Here is a 19325-nt window from a genome sequence, read left to right as displayed (position 1 = left end):
TTTAGAATATAGATCTTTCTTATTATCCTACTTCTTTAAAAGCCTTAACGAGCTTAAGGGTACCTAATATAATATTAGTTAAGGGGGGTTATAGATAGATTAAGTAAGGGGTGTAGTCTGAATCCCGGACTATATATAGGTCTCTTATATACTTATTCTAATACGAGGTTGCGCTATATCCCCTATTTAACTAACGGAGCATCCCCTAGCCTTTTAGCGCATAACTATAGGATCCGGTCCGGTTAGTTAAGACGTCTTATAAATTGCTATACTCTAAGGCAGTCTAGCTAACTTATTTATATAGACGTTAAGACTATAGGGTCTAGTAAGCTATATTATATAAAGGCAGTATTAGATTATATCTATATATAGCCTAATTATATATAATTGCGAAAACTACTCTTTTAAGTATTAACTATATAATAGTACTATTAAAGGATTATAAGAGAGACTCTAAATTAGCCTAGCTTATACTATTATACTAGCTAAATAGTTAAAGGCAGGAATAGTTAACTTAGAATTGCTTAGCGTATCCCTAGCTTGCTAAAGTTAGACCTAATATAGTATATAGGGGGCGGGGGTAAGAAAGCGCTATAAAGTAGATTTTTATCACCTTAATTCGATCGGAGGGTACCTTAATATATATAATCCTAATTTAGTTTAGGTACTTACCGTCTTTATAGTATTTATTAAAGGCTCTCTTTAGTATATTAAGGATATAGTTACTAATAGATATTAGGAAAGTTAGAGAAGTTTACTCTTAGATCCTATACTTCGAGAATTTAGATAGAAGCATTTCTAGCAATTAAGAAGGTCCGTTTAAACCCTTACTAAATAAGAGTGCGCTTACGCTACTATCGGAATAGTATTGAGTAAGGTCTATAGTGCTCGTTTACTTATATATATATTAAGTAAGGGAGGAGGAAGGTAGGGTATAGGAATAGAAATGTCATAACGCTAATTAATGACTTAAGAGCGCTGCCTAGCTAAGCATCTAATAAGGCACTTATATAACTCTATTAGAAATATAGCGTAGCTTCCTAGAAAGCTGCCTTATACCGTAGCTAATATAAAAGTTAGTCCTAGAGGTCCCCGGGGGAGTCCGGCGCTTAAGGGCTAGCTAATTTTAGGCTGCGATAACTAATTTTAAGGGATTATTAGGGGTAAGCTTAGTTTTAAAGGGGCGCGCTTAATAGTCTAGAGCCGATACCGGCGGGCACGTATAGATGCCTAGAAAACGGTGGGCGACTCTGTTTCGGACCGGGGTGAGCTAGCAAACGGTACGTAATAGGGGTGGTAGTGGTGCACTATCGTCTAAAATCGGCGGACGATAGCACTAAAGTTAGAGGCGCATAGCGCTAGATGTTGCCTCTATCGAACGCGGCTAAAGAACTAGACGGGATCCGAAATTCTCTACTACCTATGGTCGTATGTAATAGTGAAACGACGATATTTAGATTATATGCCGTCCTTGGTCGCTAGTAACCGGCTGTTCGGTGCTTGTACGAAGCATCGCTGGGAGAGGGAAGGTCGCGGTACCGTATCCTGTCAACTCTCAAGAGCCGTTGCACGCTAGCAAGCCGTGACCATGAGGCGCACAATGCCTCTCACTCGTCAACCAGGGGGCATTGTCCCAGACACCGCTGCCCACACAATTGTCGACAACTCTGTCCAGTCTCTGCTATCATAGCATATGCCCTTGCCGGCTGAAGCGTCATCTGCGTGCACTGTCACTGTCCACCTCGTCCGCTTGCTACTGCAAATGTTTCCCCAAAGTCTCGACAACTGACCTGTTCCTGTCTGACGAAGCCGCTTGCAAACTCAGCAGCCCCGTGGTCAAACAAGCAAAAAGAGACACAGCGACCGTAGAGACCTAAGACCGAGGCAAAAAGGAAAGTCATGATGAGACTGGGACTCGAACCCAGGAGGATTGCTCCACCAGGAAACATTCGTTAACGCTTCAAAGCCTTAACCTGGCGCCATAACCAACTCGGCCATCTCACCGACGATGAACGATGAGGGATTTACCAGCCCAAGTTGAATAAAAGCTCCACGTTTCTTGGTAGTGTAATAAAAAAGAAAATGTCGAGGAGGTCAAAAAAAAGAATTGCTGATGAGACTGGGACTCGAACCCAGGAGGATTGCTCCATCAGGAAATTAATGTTAAGATTTTAACCTTAACCTGACGCCATAACCAACTCGGCCATCTCACCGCTGGTGGTTGTGGAAAATTTTGGCCCTAATTCAGCCTATGCAGCCCAGCCTGACTCCTCCACCTGCATGTGGCGTCTAGTGCATAGCATCAAGTGTCAGTGTGCTTTCCCGATGACACTTAGGAAGAAGGGCTATAGGGCAAATATCTGATGTCCTTTACCATCCCAAGTGTTAACCCGGGCCTTCTATTTAAATGGTCCCCTGGTACGGCAAGAGGAGCACCGCACGCCATGTGGTCAATGTTGTAGTGATTTTTTAGTCGAGTCGCAAGATGCCTGCCCCTACCCATATTCATTCCACAATATCGCCAGCGCAATGCTGATGCATTATATCGCAACAGTCATAATGCAAACAATGACGAATAAAATATAGCCAAGATCAGAGAGCGAGCTTGGCAAGTCACAAAGCGCCACGGGAAGCGAGACAAAGCTGTTGAGACCCGCGTGCACGCAGTCCGCTCGGTGTAGGGTAACGCAGTCTACAAGAGGCTACTTTAACCGCGGAGGAAATTTTATCGCGTCGCCGTCCCACCAAAACATTCGACCCTGGCAACTTGGCCAACTTTTTTTTTCCCCTGCATCTCCAGCGCAGAGGCTGCGGGCAGACCTCATGACAGCGCAATAATTGCGAATCGACTGATCACACGTCGTCGGCACCATGGCGACATCAAGAATATTTATCAAGGGCTTGCCACCCAACATCACCGAGACGGATTTTCGCAAACACTTCTCGACGGGGAACCGCGAGGTGACGGATGTCAAGCTGATCCCTCAGCGACGCATCGGGTACGTTGGCTACAAGACAGCGGATGACGCTTCCAGGGCAGTCAAGTACTTCAACAGATCGTACATTCGCATGTCCAAGATCTCAGTCGAGCCCGCCAAAGCCGTAAGGCCGACCCCGCCGCTACTCGCGCTGCTGATACTGATGGAATGCTAGATCTCAGACCCAGCCCTCGCCAAGAACCACCACAACGGCCCCCGCGCTGCTGATGCGTCAACGAGCCGCGCCGCCGCGCGGGTCACATCAGACCAGGATGCGAGCTCGAAGAAGCGGAAGAGAGACGAGCCGGCCAAGGCGGACCCAAAACTTCGAGAGTTCTTACAGGTCATGAAGTCTGGCAGGGAGGGCGTCATCGCCGACGACACCACCTTCGACGCCGCCGAGGGCTATCCTGAAGCCGGGTCCACGGTTGTTCCAGAGGGCGAGAGCGACGACGAGTACGAGCAGATCCCGACGAGGAAAGAGAAGTCTCGGAGGATAGACTCTCCAACCAGAGCCGTCCATGTGGCTCACTCGCCGCCACCGAGGGAGGACAAGGCACCTGATCCCGCCCAGGCTGACGATGCTCAAGAGACAACGGGGGCTGCCGAGCAGGTCAGGGGCGATGGTGTGGTTCCTGCCACGGAAGCGACAGACGACGATTGGCTGCGATTAAGAACCAACAGGCTGCTGGATCTGGTCGATCCCGGCGACTTGCCGGCGCAGCAGGTGCCTGGACCGGATGAAAAGCCCCCACAACAACAAGACACTGAGAATTCCTCCGACGAAGTGACACATGACGAGGTGGAGGGTGTGACCATGGGTGAGGAGATGGCGACGGGTGATGCGGCTGTCGAGGCAATCTCCAAGACGTCTCGGCTCTTTGTCCGCAACCTACCATTCAGTGTTACGGAGGAAGACATCCGAGATGCATTCGAGCGATTTGGGAGCCTGCAAGAGGTATGTTGTGATCGTCTTTGTTTTGCCCTTACACCAGGAGTCCGCCAGGACGCAACGGCGCTATGATGAATCCCAGATAGGGACAGCTTATACTCCGGTATATGATGAGACCCTGGGCGAAAATTTTAGTAGATGCTTCGAATTTCTGAGCCAACGCCTTGCGAACGCCGGATAACACGAGGGTGCCTGATCAGCGGCGTCAGTGAGCCCAACGGCTAACTCGTATGCAGGTACACGTGCCCACTAACGCTGCAGGGACCGGCAAGGGCTTTGCTCTTGTCTTGTTTACAGATCCAGGGGACGCGGTCGAGGCATTCCAGGCGATGGATGGGGCAACTTTTCAGGGACGCATCATCCACATCATTCCAGCTAGCCGCAAGAAAGAGCTGGGATTGGACGAGTTTGGAATTTCCAAGCTACCGCTGAGGAAACAGAACCTGATCCGCAAGAAGGCTGAGGCGGCGTCGACAACATTCAACTGGAATTCTCTTTACATGAACCAGGACGCAGTCAACACATCCATCGCCAGCCGCCTGGGTGTCTCGAAGTCGGAGATGCTAGACCCGACGTCGGCGGACGCGGCGATCAAACAGGCCATTGCGGAGACGACGGTCATCCAAGAGACCAAGGCGTACTTTGCGGCAAATGGAGTGGACCTGGACGCCTTCAAGTCGCAAAAGCGGGGCGACACCTCCATCCTCGTCAAGAACTTTTCGTACGGCACGACTCTGGACGAACTCAGACGGATGTTTGAGGAGTCTGGACCGGTGCTCAAGGTTCTCATGCCCCCGAGCGGCACAATCGCCATTGTGCAGTTCGCCCAGGCGAACCACGCAAAGGCCGCGTTTGGCAAGCTCGCCTACCGACGCATCAAGGATAGCGTGCTCTTCTTGGAGAAGGGCCCCAAAGATCTCTTCAAAGGCGACCAGTCAGATCGGCCCGTGACGTTGGTTGCCGGTCAGAAGGCGACAGGGGTACAAAAGCTAAGCGTCAACGACCTGCTGTCAGGCGGCGACAGGGCGGACGAGGCGGAAACGACCTCTCTGTTTATCCGCAATTTAAACTTCGCCACGAGCACTAACAAGCTGGCCGAAGCTTTCCAGTCTCTCGACGGATTCGTCTCGGCGCGGGTCAAGACAAAGATGGATCCCAAAAAGCCCGGGCAGACGCTGAGCATGGGCTTTGGCTTCGCCGAGTTTCGAAGCAAGGCGCAGGCGGCGGCGGCGCTCAAGGTCATGGACGGCTACGTGCTGGATGGGCACACTCTGGGGGTCAAGGCGTCCCACAAGGGCCACGACGCGGCCGAAGAGAGGCGGCGGGAGGATCGGGCCAAGAAGGCGGCGGCGCAGAGGACCAAGATCGTCATCAAGAACCTGCCCTTCCAAGCCACCAAGAAGGACATCCGGACGCTCTTCGGGACGTACGGGCAGCTCAGATCGGTCCGCGTTCCAAAGAAGGCGGACCACACCACCAGGGGGTTTGCGTTTGCTGATTTTGTCACCCCCCGGGAGGCGGAGAACGCGCTAATCGCCTTGCGGGACACGCACTTGCTCGGCCGGCGGCTGGTGCTCGACTATGCGGAGGCGGAGGCGGTCGACGCCGAGGAGGAGATTGAGAAGATGCAGCGCAAGGTAGGGGGCCAGGCCAATAAGGTGGCCCTCCAGCGGCTCACGGGAGGAGGGAGGAAGAAGGTGAATATTGGAAACGACGGGGATGAAGACGTCGAAGCATAAATCCGATAATCCTGATGAAGGAGACGCGACCCGACCGAGAGAACTAAACTATTTGGCTGCCCACGGGGAAGAGGGCACGGGCGTTTTGCTGCAACAAGCTTCCCTGGCCCACGTCGCAGATTGCACGTTGACTCCTGCGTTGCTCTAACACTGCGACTACTGGCAGCTCCGGTCCGTCGCCGCCGCCCGTATGTACGTATTGCATTGCGGCAGCCTCCCTTTGCAGGGGGGGTGTCGCGCTGGCTGCGGGGAGCAAAAAGTTACAGACGGGAGGCTCTCTTTAGTGGAGGGAGAAGTGGTCCAGCAGCAGCAGCGAGCTCGGCGTCGCGCGCAGGCGACAAAATAACCGGGCGACGACGCTGGCCGGCGCGTCGCGACAAGAATTCGATTTCGACAATGTGGAGGAGCTTCAAGCTCGTGTTGTCTGATGGCAATCTTTTTTACATACCGGGCAAGAGGCGCTCAGCCAAGGCGTGTGTCTCTGCCGAGGGGTGTTGGTGATGAGACCCCAGAGGCCCCGCCTGGCCCTCCCTTGCAGGCTAACGCCCTCGCTGCAGACCTCTGGCTGCCATGTGCCCCCCTTCCTCTGCAGTGCTTCCGGGGAGAAGACTGATGCCTGGTCGGCTGCTGATGCGAGGCAAAGCTCGTCATGGTGGTGGTGGTGGTGTTGGTGGTGGTGGTGTTGAGCAGCAACCCTGCCGACCTACCGCCAGCCCGATCAACCCACACACCACCCTCCTCCCCCCACGCACCACCACCACTACTGCCACCACCCTTCTCCTCGTGTGCTCCTTGCTCGATGTTTTGCAGTTGGAGCGCGATCCTTTTAGGGTTCGGATGGTTCGACGAGGGGCCTGCCTGCCCCTCCCAGGCCGGCCACCCGACTCGCTGCGGGTGTGCGGCGAGCAAGCGGGCAGTACTTACTGACTGTGCTTGTAAGTGCGAGCGAGCACGTACGTACGTATGTACGCAGGTAGCAATAGCAGGGCGTTGTTGCCGTCCCTTTCTTTGTCAATATCATTCATTCATTGCCCATCGTCTCCTCCACATCGGGTCTTGGTCTGGCACCTTGGGCCGAGGACGACAATCTTCGTTCCAGTCGTCATCCTCGCCCCCTTCAGAGCATACATTTAACCCACCATTCCGCGTTCCCAAATTCCTTTCAGCATTTCTTGTCCTCTTCAACTCGCTCGTCTCTTTTTCCTGCCACTCGCGGTTGCACTGCACAGAGAACACCAGGCATTTGCGCTGCCCGAGCTTGTTCTCGTGAGCATTCGCCGTTGGCATTCCTCCTTGACTCGACTGGCGTTCCCGAGCGAGCTCGTTCACCATGTCTTCGTCACTATACCAGCCGAGGCCTGTCCTATCCTCGCAGAGATACTCGCAGTCGCCGGATTACGTCGACGGCCGCCGCAGCAGCAGCAGCGCCAGCGGCGTCCACGTCCCCGGACGTATGCCTCTGCGCGAGTCCACTGGCAATGCACAGGCGCATAGCTTCAACGGCGGCATCGTCGCCTGCTATCAGAGCCCGGTGACGTTGTCACCGTCCATGCAGCCCAACATCCCGGCCCCCATGGTGCCGTCCCAGTCCTTCGACTGCCTGTACAGAGTCCCGACGCCTCGCCAGCAGCCTCGTTACCAGAGGAAGCCTCGCCACGTCAACCCCCTCTACTACTGGCCTGCCTTTAGGCAGTACCGCAACAGGCAAGCCCACAAGGATACGCAAAAGGACAAGGGCGGCGTCTGGCGTCGACCGGAGCTCGAGGATGCCTTTGTTGACTGTACGTTTTGATCCCGTTGCGCCTCCTCTGAGGTCCGGACTTGCCGCTGACCGATCCCTAACATTAGCTGTTCTGCTCATGCCCCATATGGGCCGGCGCAAATTCTCCATGGGGGGTAAGCTTCACGGGCGCAACATGCTCATCAGCGAGTACATCTTTGTGATTTGTGTGGCACTGCTTGGCAGCAAAGAGATCTTCCGCATCGACAACAGCAACGAGAGCATCGAGCAGATGGGGCGCAAGCAGGTGTCGAGTCACATGCAGGTCGTCAAGAAGTTCTTCGAGGACCTCCGTTGCTGTGAGTGTCGCGCGATGCGTCGTCATGAGCGGGACAGAAGCTGACAAAAAGCTTACAGTCCACTTTCTCTTCCCATCTGAGGAGAAGAAGGAGCCCGGCTCCACCAACTCGGATGACTACTACGACGAGGAGGAACAGGAGTCGTTCAAGTCCAACCCGGTCCTGACAGCATTGGCCGAGGGTAGGGTCCCTGATGTCAAGCCCAACTACGACTACTTCTCCCAGCTTTTGGCCCTGCAGTCCTCCATCTGCGTGCGGCCCAAGACTTGCGAGGTCTTTGTCTCATCGTCGGACATTAAGATCCGGGACGACGTGGCCTACGACGCCCACGACAACCCGTTGGATCAGGCTTCGTTCCCCCACCTCAACAAGTACACCAACTGCGACGACAGCCCTAATGTCCTGGGCAAGGACGTGCTGTTGCACGAATACACCCGCTCCCTGGACCGCACCACTTCGGCATGTGTCAAGTCGGTCACGCGCCGGTGGCAAAAGGATGCGCCAGCCATGTACGAGACGTTGGACCTCCCGTCGCGCGACGAAGACTGTCTGCTCCTGGAGATGTGCTCGACCATTGAACTCCACGAACATGCCAAGTTCCCGTCGGGCTCAGAGCTGACGGGCTTCGTCGAGGTGGCCATCACGCAGCCCGCTCTGCAGACGCACCGCTGGAAGTGCATCACGCGGCTGACGCGGCCCGCCGAGCTGCATAGCGACGACGGCAAGCAGGGTGTCTACACCAATGACAGCGGCATCCACCGCCGAGGCTGCAGCGACTCCAAGAACGACTGCGACTGCCACACGCGGCCCCGGCCGGACATCCACGTTCCGTTCCCCGCGGTCGAGTGGGCCAGCATCCTGAGCATGGCGGTGCAGTATCCCGACGCAGAGCACCAGCGCATGAAGGAAAAGCGGCGGCGCAATGCCGAGGGCGACAAGAAGGACGTCGAGCGGGCCGGCAGCAAGCGCAAGCGGTCCGAGGACGAGGGCGACGCTGCCTCGTGGGCGCGCCGAGAGTCGACGGGCAGCGACCTCATCTGCAAGGTGGCCATGTACCAAGAGCTGTGGTCCTGCGCGCCCGACTCGACGCAGTGGACGCGCCAGGCTATCATCTTCTGGCGCTTCAACACGACGAACCAGTGGCACAAGTACAACCCGGTCTTCAAGCCCGCAGGGACGACGTGGCGGTGGCTCACCATCAACGACCCCATGTCGCGCTACCACCAGCAGAAGGCACTCGTATACCCGACGGCAGGTGTGCCCCGGGATGCCATCATGTCGCCGACGCCGACCATCAGCCAGCATCTTACGGCGGCTATGAATGAGACGTTCAACGCCTGGGACAACGGTGGCAGCAACGGCAGCAGCCATCACCACCACCAGCAACACCAGCACCACGGCCCACCGCATGTGCCTCCGCTGCAGACGTCGAGCACGAGCCTGGGCCTCTTTGACTCCTTCTCGGGTGGACTGGCTACGCCGCCGCCGACAGCGACCATTCCCGGTGCGTACTCGACGAGCAGCAGCTTCGACGCGGGGATGAGCTCCAACGGGGGCGTCAGCTTCCTGCCGAGCACCGCGGCGGGCAGCGCGAGCGACAGGCAGTCGTCGCTGAGCAGCAGCCAGACGTACTTTGACGGACAGTCATCCTTTGGCGACGTGAAGCCCATGACCAACGGGGTTGGCTCCTACATGGGCGCCGCGGCGACGACGGCGCTGGACCTGCCCAGCCAGCTTGTGTACGACAGCTCGGGGTGCGACACTGGCAGCATGCCGGGCTGGGACATTGGGGCCCTCGACGGCTGGACGGGCACCGCGTCGGGCCCGTCGAGCGCGACGACGGAATGGGGGCCGACGCCCAAGATGGAACCGCAGGGCGGACATCACGCGGCGGCTATGTGGGCGCCGCCGCAGTGGCCGGTTATGACGGCCGGGTCGGCGCCTGGCTCGCACGAGCGCGGCGGGAGCCCGAGGCCGATCAAGAGGCGGAGGGACGCCATCGACAGCCACGTGCCGGTCACGGCTGGATGGTGAGCGAAGCCGACAACGATCAGTGGGAGGGGGTTCCTTTAGACACGGAGACATTTTGTCGCTAATGTAACGGCTGCGGCGATGTCTCGACGGCCTTGTCTGCTTTCTTGTTGGGCTCCGGTCTGGCTTTACGACTATCTTACGCACGCGCAACAACAACAACGGCCATTGACCACTGGGTTACCTGCTTACAAAGAGGCGTTTCATGGGAGGAAAGGGACCGGCCGGCTGGCGGGGTGGAAAGAATCAAGGTGTTTTGGGTTGCAGCTCTACACGGAGCGGCGGCGACTTTTACGTTTCTTGACGAATAATAATACCACATGATTAGATGTTACTACTTTATGCTATGGAACACAACAAGATTTCTTCTACTACCCATCTGGTGCGCTGTGGTGCAGATCGAAGTGTTTCTCTTCCCGCGTGTGCATAGAAGTGAACATAGAGGTGAACCCACGCTCGGGAACAAGCAATGTTGCTGCATGAGATACATTTCACGAAACATGCATTGCACACACGCACGTAGGTCGCGTCTTGCACCCCCGGGCCCAGAAATAGTGTCTCTTCAACGACGAGATCGAAGCCGGGGGACGGTGGATCGCCCATCCAGATGCACGCCCCCCCCCCTTGCGATCTGTCACTGACCGGGCTGCGGCGCCACCGAGAGATGGGGCGTCTCAGCTCAGCTCAGCTTCTCCGGGGGAGGGAAGGAGGGGGAGAGGGACGGGTTTGTTACTACGTAGTTAGCCAGGAACGCGCGGCGGCGCCTCATGCAAGGGAGAGAAGTACGTAATACTAGCCGCCCGGAGGGGAGGAGCCGGTTAAGTGCTTGCATGAGTTTATTTCCCTTTTCCTCATTGCCCTGCAAGACGATGACATGCGCACACATAATCGCTCTCTTGTGTGTGCGATGTGACGTCGAAGCGCTCCGGTTGAGTCTGCGTGACTTACAATGGAGGCGTGGGGGTATCCTGGGAGGGATCCGGGCGGAGGGCTGCGCGCGCGCGCATTCTGTGTGCCGACGGCTTTGCTGCGGTGAAATGAATGGATTGATTGATTGACTGATCAATTGATCTGTTGAGGGGGGAATATCGGGAATGCGAATGGGGTTTTGAAAGGGTATTGGAAGAGGGGAGGGGGGGGGGGGGACGTAAGGGCTGCAATTATTTGCACTTTATTGAGCGAGCGAGCGAAACCCTTCCATGGAAGGTCCATGGAAGGGGCGGGCGGGAGTTGAGGGGGTTCGTCCCATGGTAGCATCATCAGCACTGCGCTGTGGCTCGCTCAGGGCGCCTGGACACTAATATTACAGGGCACGTACCAGCCATGCTATGAAGCACTTGTCAACTTAGTACGTCCAGAGGTAGAGACCAAGGGACGGTCCTTGGAGAGGGAGCAGTGGTTTGCTTTATTACTTGACAGTCTGCTAACGTTAGGTCGTATCTCTGTAGGGAAGCTTATTAGAAGGAAAGAGCAGCGCCCATCGATGCAATGGAATGGAACAAGGGGCCGGAAGGGACTGTACTATTACTGCCACCACCTCCGCTAGCATACCTGCCAGCAGGGAGGAGGAGGAGGAGGACCACGACGTGCGAAGTAGGCAGGGTCCCTTCGTGGCCCGGCGATTTGCCAGCGCCGACACACAAAAATAATTAATAAACACCCTGCCTCTGTCTGTAGCGGACGCGCCGCGATGCGATTATGCAGGTACCATGCACGCCCCGCGGCGAGGAGGGGCGGGGACCCGGCCGCAAGGCACGCAGGCAAAGATTGCGCCGACAAAGGGGGGACCTGATGGACGACCGGGGGGGACCCGGCGCGGCGGCAAGGTAATAAGTCGAGGCACGGGCACGGCGGGGTGGGCGCCGGCCCACGGGAGAGGCACGCAGGGGCATATGCACGGGAATTGGCGTCAATGTGCGCCGGGAGGGTTAGACGGGCGGGACGGAGCCGAGGACGATGATGGGGGCGGATGGACGGAGAGTCCCGGGGAGGGCATTGTTTGTATGGACGCACGTGTGAGCCGACGTGTGCACATTCCTCCTCGTCGACATTGATCAGTCTTGATTTCTTTCTCTTTCTCTTCGATGCTACCTAGTTCCCGGGATTTTTTCTTTCCACGGCACGTCAGGCATCCTGATCCTGTACAACATACGGGCTTATTGACCAAGTATAGTACGGAGGGAGCTTCGGGTATCACACCGTCTGGCTCGCTCATAGGCAGGCAGCCGGCCCCGGGGCTGTTTGGCCAGCCGCCGCCGCCGCCGCCGCCGCCGCCCCGCCTGCCGATGTTGGGCAGCCCGTGGCAGTGCCTGTACCTGTATTACCTTACCTTAGGTTGGTGTTGACCCTCAGCGCTTGGTACGGTCGGCCACTCACTCACCCGGGGGGGACTACTACGTAGGACGTTACTCATGTAAAAAAGGTCAGGTAGGCCAGGCAGGCAAGGTAGTAGGTCGGGAGGTGACACTGCCGACCCGGGCGTTTCAAGCACGCGCCGCGCTGACGGCAGCAGCGGCAGCAAACAGCAAGGCTGCACTGCGTGTACTACCCAACAACATACTACAAAGGCCCGCGGAGAGCAGTCAGGCAGGTCGTGTGTGGGAGGGGGAGGTGGTTGAAATTGAACACTGGTCTGGTGTGCCCAGAGCCGCAAGCCGCCACGAGCGACGGCAGCCAGTCGATGCGCGGCAGAGGCGTGCGCTTGCAACGGCTGGTGGCGCTTGGCGGCCAACCGCAGCGGCCCTGAGGCGCCTGTTTTCCCTCCGGGGGGTTGGTTCCTGGAGGATGATTTCCACGGTGGCAGGGCCCTCCATGGACCTGTGGCCAGCCAGCCAGGGCCGCAATCCCTCGGCAGGCGTTCCGGGTCGCCGCAGAGATTGAGTGGTCCACGAATGCGGCCTGGCAGGCACCTACGAATACAGCAAGGTAGATTACCTGCCAGTAGTGAGTCCTTGCAAGCCAGGCCCCCAATACACCGAAGCCAGCCTTGGAGGTACCCGCTCCGCAAACACGCGCGGGACAGGTACGTGGTACCCCACCTGCCCCCCCAGGCAGCCCGGCGCCAGCTGCCGCACAAGAGCCCTCTCTCTGTTGCTGTGAAACACGCATCCGGGGCCGGTCGGCTCGGATCCATTGGCCCACACGCGCCCGCCGTCGGGTCCCGACTTTCAACCTCACCTCTTCTCGCTCGTGCATACACCAGCGGCTGCCCATCATCCCGTCCCCATTGCTCCGTCATCACCACCACCACCACCACCACCACCACCACCATCGTCGCGCTGCCCCGTCCGTGCCTTGGTTCGCAGCATGGCCGCCTCGTCGCGGCCGCTCACCATGCCGCCCATCGATAGGCTGCGCCGTCACCGGGCCTTTGACCACCACCGCGTCAAAAGCCCTTCCTTCCTTGGCCGCCCCTCTCCCTGCCCGTCTCATATGCGCGCTGCTGCCTTTTGCCATGCCGCTTCGGCCTATCCGCTGGCTGCTGCTGTTGCTGCTGCGACTCGTGGCCTGACCATGATGGTAACTATAGCAGCGGGATGAGTAAGGCTCGACGCGACCCTCCCCCAGGCGGGCGTTCATTTCTGTAACAATGCCGACAAGCGTTTCTTCGTCCCTGTGTTGGATCCCGTGGTGTTTCCTCCCTCCTTGCTTTCTTTCCGTGGTGACGCGGCGCAGAAGCCGTTGGCCTCATGACGACCATGATATGATGATGCCTTGACACACTTTGATGAGAGCAGAAAACCACCGTCGGACCCCTCTCCTCACTGCTCTCTTCCGTCTGTTCTCGTCCTCCTCCCACCAGAGCTCCGGAGCCACAGTCGGGAGTGACTCACGCGCCGCCACCACCCCGCCGCGACCGCCGCTGCAGGCAAGCCTCGTTCGTGCCCCCGATTCACTGCCGCTGCCCTTTATGTTTGCCGCTTCGCCTCGCCTCGCGCCGCCCGTTCACCGAACTCACTCACCCACGCGGCGCCCTCACCGACAAACAACGGCGTCACACGTAGAGCAAAAGAAGAAGAACAAAGGAAGACGAGAGGCAACTCAACAGAGAACGCACAGCTTCCCCTCCATTCCTTTCTCTTCCTAGATCACGAGCTGTTTGTTCCGTGTGTCTGTTCACTCTCCCCATCCCTCTCGCACTTCGACAACGCGGGACGCTGTCGATAGGGAGCTTTCCCCTTTGGGCCTTGCAAACCGACTCCATCACGCACACACGCACACCAGCTGGTCTGTTCCTGTTCAGCATCGAGTGACCACGGCAACGCACGAGGGCGGGCAGCTGGCCGGCACAATAACACGCACGCGCGTGTGCCATTGTTGTTCCCTCTCAACAACCCCCAACTTTTCTTTCGTGCCGCTGTTCTCGCCCGTGAGAGGGAGAAAACAATCCACCTCGTCCACGCGCACAACTTCGCACACGTTCCTTGTTGCAGTCGCAAAGCTCTCCCCACCCAAACGAGGCGAGCCCGGCTATTCACTCATTGTCACTCTCCGAGACTGATTGTTTCCCCACGCTCCTTTTGACTTGTCGCGCCTTGCAGGCTCTTTCTACTTCGGTTTCCCCTTCTCCGTCATTCAGCACAACCAACCTTCTCGCGACTCTCACGAGATTTCTCTTCTTGTTTTCCTAGCCGCGTCTAGACTTTGACTGCATCGCGAGATCATCACCCTCCTACTACGCATACGCAAGACTCCGTCAACACCCGCCGACCACAAGTCGACAAACTCCTTTAGAGAACACGTACCGCATATACTCGTTCCAGAGAAAACCGCCGCCCCCTTGGCACTTTCAGGATACGAGGCACGCACCCAGGAAATCCACTTCGAGAAAAACAAAACAGGAAGAAACCGGCAGCAAAAAGATTCGTCTTCCCAGCAATGAAGCTCGCCGCCCCTTCCGCCTCCCGACGCCGCAGCCTGAGCGGCGGCCTCGTCGTCCTCCTCGCCTCGGCCACCGCCGTCAACGCCCACTCGTGGATCGAGTCGGCCTTTGTCATCGGCGAAAACGGCTCCTTCATCGGCGCCGAGGGCTTCCCCCGCGGGTACATGCCGCGCACGCAGCCCGGCTGGAGCGACAAGCAGGCGCAGAACCTGCTGCCCGCCGCCGGCACCGCCGCCTACACGGGCGACGAGCTGCTCAACAAGTACCCCTTCGCCGCGGATCCGCCTCACCCGCTCCTCCAGGCGCGCCCCGGCGACCGCGTGGCCGTCCTGCACCTCGAGAACGGGCACGTCACCCTGCCCCAGAACCAGCCCGGCAAGCCCCTCAACCGCGGCACCGTCTACCTGTACGGCACGGCGCAGCCCAAGCCACAGGAGCGCCTCTTTGACGTCCACCTGCGCTGGAACGCCGACGGCTCCGGCGGCGACGCCCGCGGCCGCCTGCTCGCCACGCGCAACTACGATGACGGCCAGTGCTTCCAGGACAACCACCAGCCCCTGGCCCAGGAGCGCGTCTCCAAGTTCTCCGGCGACGGCGCCTCCGCCGACAAGGAGCTCAAGTGCCAGTCCGTCGTCACCATCCCCAACGACGCCAAGCCCGGATCCGTCTACACCGTCTACTGGTACTGGGACTGGCCCACGCTCAACGACCAGAAGATTGACCTCGCGGCCACCAAGAACGGCCTGTTCCCCTGGGCGGGCTCCTTCATGCGCGGCGACAAGGTGCCCGACGGCTGGACCATGGACGCCATCCGCGTAAACGAGAGCTACTCGAGCGTCCTCGACATCAAGATCACGGACAAGCTGCCCGGCGTCGTGGCCAAGGAGCAGCAGGCGACCGGCGCGCAGAACAAGAACATTTACAACATGGCTGTCAAGGGCCAGATGGACAATAGCTTTGACGTCAAGGTTGGTGGCGCCGGCGCCGGCGGTCAGGACGGCGCGGGTACCGCGTCTGCCCCGGCCGGCCTGCCCCAGCCCTCCTCCACCACCGTCACCGCCTCCTTGTCCGCCCCGACCGCTCCCACGCCCAGAGACTCGCAGCCCGTCGTCACGAGCCCCGACTCAGACTGCGTCATGTCCACGTCCACCAAGTTCGTCACCATGACCCGGACCATCGGCCGAGGCACCGCCGCGCCGCCCCCTCCTCAGGCGCCCACCTCCGGCGCCGCCCCAATCTCGCCAGACGCAAACGCCGGCTCGACCGCCACCGTCACTGAGACCGTCACCGTCCCGGCCACGACATTCATGTCCACCGTGTACGTTACCGCCAGCGCCCGCGGCTCTCCCATTGCGTCGTGCCCCTCGCAGCAGCCGGGCGCGGCGCACCCCCTCCCTGGCCAGTCTGGCACGCAGACCTCGACCGTCATGGTCACCATGACGCAGCACATCCCCGCCAAAGGAGCGGCGCCAACCACGCGTCCAGCTACTACCGCCGGCGCGCAAGGCACGCAGTATCAGAGGCGCGGCGCAGGACCGTTCAGGCCGCGTAAGAAGCGAGCCACTGCCACTCCCCGCGCGTAGATGAGTACGTGTGCGTACGGCACCAAGGGGACCACCACAGTAAGAAAAAAAGAGTCGAACATGCTCGGTACGGCTTGGCCCTTTCGGTGACGAGTGCTCGACGACGAGGAGCGAGCGAAAATGGTGAGAACACCCCAGGTTAACAGAACCGGACCAGAAGAAGATACACGAAAAGGGAGAACAAGGAAAAACAGACATGCGGCAGGGCGCGCACGTAGAAGGCTTGGAGCGGAGGGGAGGAGCGGTGCCATGCTGTGCTATCGGCGCCGCAGTCGTTCGTTTCTACGGTACATATTCCTCAATTCAAACCGTCCTCTTTCGTTCTGACACCACCCCCTTCTTGTTTTTTTTTTCATCGGTTCGTATTCTTTTCTCTTTGATGTGCGCGTTCCCCCCTCCCCCCTTTTCTCCAGACGGATGCCTGTTTCAAGACACGCTCATGATGAGATGAGTTCTTTACAGCACCGCGACCAGGGTAAAGGGGGAGAGAGATGACATAGGGTGAGGGAGGGGATTTGTGGATGCGGCTTTGATCCTTCTTTTTTTCTTTTGTTCTTCACACTTTTCTTTCCCCCGAGTGCCCGCGCTGGATCGATGAGGGCAGTTCGGGGAGGGAGCCTGGCGAACTGACGGATAGGTTCCCTTCTTTCTTTCTTTTCTCTCTTAGGTAACTCGGAATGAAAAAAGGCCTTCTGCGGGCCTGGGAAGGCCGCGTGTTTGCGAAATACTAGTGACGACTGGCGCGTGATGGTGAGCGTGATACGTGATACGTGATACGGCTATTGTGATTGCCACATGATGATGGAAGCACGACGAGTAGGCGTCTAGAAGGTCTTCTTGTCTGACTTGTTTGTGCCTTTGCAGTTTGCTTAGCATCGCGTTGTTTGATGCCCTCCCCCTTTCCCTGGCGAGGTTCGGCGTGACAAGTAAGAGCATAGCGGGCGTCCGTTTGTCGGGCACCACGGGCCGTCATCACCTCTGTCTATAGTAGCACAAGACCCGGAATCACTGACTGACTCGCAGCAGCAGTATCCCGCGCCAGAAAAAGAACCCAAAAAAGAACCTCTGAAGGCAGCGCCCATGCCGCCCCTCACATGCCCTGAGTGAGTGAGGCTGCTCACATCTCACCGCACTGCGCAATCGCCACGTCCAGGTTCGGCACGTCCTTGCCCCTGTAGCCCGTCTTGGTCGCCTCCATCTTCTTGACCACGTCGTCGAACCCGTCCACCACCTTGCCGAAGACGACGTGCTTGCCGTCGAGGAATGGCGTCGGCACCGTGGTGATGAAGAACTGCGAGCCGTTGCTGTTGGGGCCCGAGTTCTGCGCCCAAAGCAACGAGGGGGTGAGGAGGAGCGTCAGCCGGAGCGACGAAAAGAACAACGCTGGAGGAAAGCAGAGAAGGGGTGGGGGTAGGTAGGAGGGATTCAGGTCGAAAGATAGATAGATGGGCCGGGAGAACGGGAGATGATGGGACGAGGCAACGTACCGCCATGGAGAGCAGTCCCGGCTTGTCGTGCTTGAGCGTAAAGTTCTCGTCCTCAAACGACTTGTAGCCCCAGATGGTCGTCGAGCCGGTGCCGTCGCCGTTGAGAAAGTCGCCGCCCTGGCACATGAAGTTGGGGATCTGATGCCCGGCGTCAGTCAAATTTTCCTTTCTGTACTCTTTACTTGAAGGGATCCAGCCCAGCGAGCCACACGTCCCAGGCGGAGGGCGGGCGTGATTTCAGCCGAGACGTGGGAAAAGGGGGCGAGAGGCGACGCACGATGCGGTGAAACTTGGAGCCCTTGTAGCCCTGGGGCCGGCCGGACGAGTTCTTGGACTCGCCGGTGCAGAACTGGCGGAAGTTTTCGGCCGTCTTGGGGACGACGTCCCTGAAGAGCTCAAAGGTGATGCGGCCGAGGGGCTCACCTGGTGGTTGCCATGTCAGCGCCATGTTCGTGGGTACATTCTTGCATGTGGCGTCATTCATTCACTCATTCATTCATTTCTTCTTCTTGGGCACGTAGGTGCCAAGTGAGAGATCCAGATGCCTCCGCCGGACGTTGGTGATGGCATCATTGGAGATGACTGCTCACCGCAGGGGCTAGCTAGTCTTCGCTCGCCCCAGCCGTGGCCTTGCACGGGCGGTGATACCGTACGACACCCAATGGGCGGGACGCATTAAAGTAAAGAACTGACCTCCTAATGTGATGTCAAAAAACACCCTGCGCAAATCGCCTCGTCAGCACTCTCTTCCACGCCTCGCATGTGGTGAGCTAGCTCATCGCCGTTGGATGATGGCATAGATGACTTGGGTCGTCGGTTTCCCCACGACACACATTTTCGCCCTCGTCAACCGCGCCGACCAGGTGTGACTTTTTCACTTACAAGGGATTGCCCGATTCGGGCAGCTGTGTCGGCGGCATGACTGCTGCTGGTGGTGCTTCTCTCTTGTTGCGATGCAGTGCGTCTGATCGCTGGTGAGCTTGTCGAGGTAGAGAGAGCTTCCCTTGATGCAACAGCTGGGTGGTTGATTTTGCAGGCAGTCCATTGGTTGCAGACCTCGAATAGACGATTCGGGTCTAGCGCGGCTTCGGCGCAGTGGAGTGTGGGCATGAAGGGGCCCTGCGTTGCGGTCCCTGCCCTGCAGTGCCTACAAGGTACGGCACCTCAGTGCTGAGTAGGTCCGTCACGCACTGGGCAGTAGTTAACTGGAACCTCTCTTAACGTCACCCCACGGCAACTTAGTACCTCTACCTCACTTCACTTCAAACCTCCTACTATTTTCGACACGACGAGGAGCACGGCAGAGATCCATTGGCCTCCATAGAATTGGGCCGTTGGGCCGCCACTTCTCAAGACACGCCTACGTAACCTCCGACAGACAAACAGGCCTGCCTGTTTCATCACGGGCGGGACCCGCAGCGAATCGGCATCGTCAGCAGCGTGCGCACTCGTTGGCCCTCCCCCCCTCTCCTACTCCTGCTCCTCCTCCTCCTCATAATATGACGAGGGGACGGAGGAGCGGGGGAGAACGACGAAACCAGACGAAGAAAGCTCCTGCGGGCTGTCCCATCACGAACCACCATGCCCCCCCTCC

General features: G+C 58.0%; 6 protein-coding genes and 2 non-coding genes across 8 annotated transcripts; 5 read left to right on the top strand and 3 right to left on the bottom strand.

Annotated features, from left to right (window-relative positions):
- Positions 1-1900: 1900 nt before the first annotated feature.
- JDV02_009339 lies at positions 1901-2004 on the bottom strand. Its single transcript has one exon. It is a non-coding gene; the product is annotated as a tRNA-Leu (tRNA).
- Positions 2005-2111: 107 nt separating this feature from the next.
- On the bottom strand, positions 2112-2213 carry JDV02_009338. Its single transcript has one exon. It is a non-coding gene; the product is annotated as a tRNA-Leu (tRNA).
- A 658-nt stretch (positions 2214-2871) lies between these two features.
- On the top strand, positions 2872-5669 carry MRD1 (Multiple RNA-binding domain-containing protein 1; the record flags this gene model as incomplete). The annotated part of the gene is made up of 3 exons (XM_047990991.1): positions 2872-3102; positions 3154-3936; positions 4167-5669. The coding sequence occupies 3 exons, from the start codon at positions 2872-2874 to the stop codon at positions 5667-5669; spliced, it is 2517 nt and encodes an 838-aa protein (XP_047847001.1).
- Positions 5670-6239: 570 nt separating this feature from the next.
- On the top strand, positions 6240-6596 carry JDV02_009336 (uncharacterized protein; the record flags this gene model as incomplete). The annotated part of the gene is made up of 1 exon (XM_047990990.1): positions 6240-6596. One exon carries the CDS (start codon positions 6240-6242, stop codon positions 6594-6596), a length of 357 nt encoding a protein of 118 aa, XP_047847000.1.
- A 403-nt stretch (positions 6597-6999) lies between these two features.
- On the top strand, positions 7000-9782 carry JDV02_009335 (uncharacterized protein; the record flags this gene model as incomplete). Its single annotated transcript, XM_047990989.1, has 3 exons — positions 7000-7450; positions 7518-7748; positions 7807-9782. The coding sequence occupies 3 exons, from the start codon at positions 7000-7002 to the stop codon at positions 9780-9782; spliced, it is 2658 nt and encodes an 885-aa protein (XP_047846999.1).
- A 3724-nt stretch (positions 9783-13506) lies between these two features.
- Positions 13507-13866, top strand: JDV02_009334 (uncharacterized protein; the record flags this gene model as incomplete). Its single annotated transcript, XM_047990988.1, has 1 exon — positions 13507-13866. One exon carries the CDS (start codon positions 13507-13509, stop codon positions 13864-13866), a length of 360 nt encoding a protein of 119 aa, XP_047846998.1.
- A 791-nt stretch (positions 13867-14657) lies between these two features.
- JDV02_009333 (uncharacterized protein) lies at positions 14658-16925 on the top strand (the record flags this gene model as incomplete). Its single annotated transcript, XM_047990987.1, has 2 exons — positions 14658-16209; positions 16912-16925. 2 exons carry the CDS (start codon positions 14658-14660, stop codon positions 16923-16925), a joined length of 1566 nt encoding a protein of 521 aa, XP_047846997.1.
- CYP3 (Peptidylprolyl isomerase) lies at positions 16806-18912 on the bottom strand. The gene is made up of 5 exons (XM_047990986.1): positions 18614-18912; positions 18425-18450; positions 18009-18154; positions 17732-17869; positions 16806-17565 (listed from the first exon to the last, which is right to left on the bottom strand). Exons 1-5 carry the CDS (start codon positions 18649-18651, stop codon positions 17362-17364), a joined length of 552 nt encoding a protein of 183 aa, XP_047846996.1. The 5' UTR covers positions 18652-18912; the 3' UTR covers positions 16806-17361.
- Between the last annotated feature and the right edge of the window lie 413 nt (positions 18913-19325).

The sequence above is a fragment of the Purpureocillium takamizusanense genome, chromosome 9, assembly GCF_022605165.1.
Source record: "Purpureocillium takamizusanense chromosome 9, complete sequence".
Lineage (NCBI taxonomy): Eukaryota > Fungi > Ascomycota > Sordariomycetes > Hypocreales > Ophiocordycipitaceae > Purpureocillium > Purpureocillium takamizusanense.
The sequence above is the reverse complement of the archived record's forward strand: the minus strand, read 5'-3'. Positions and strand labels throughout refer to the sequence as shown.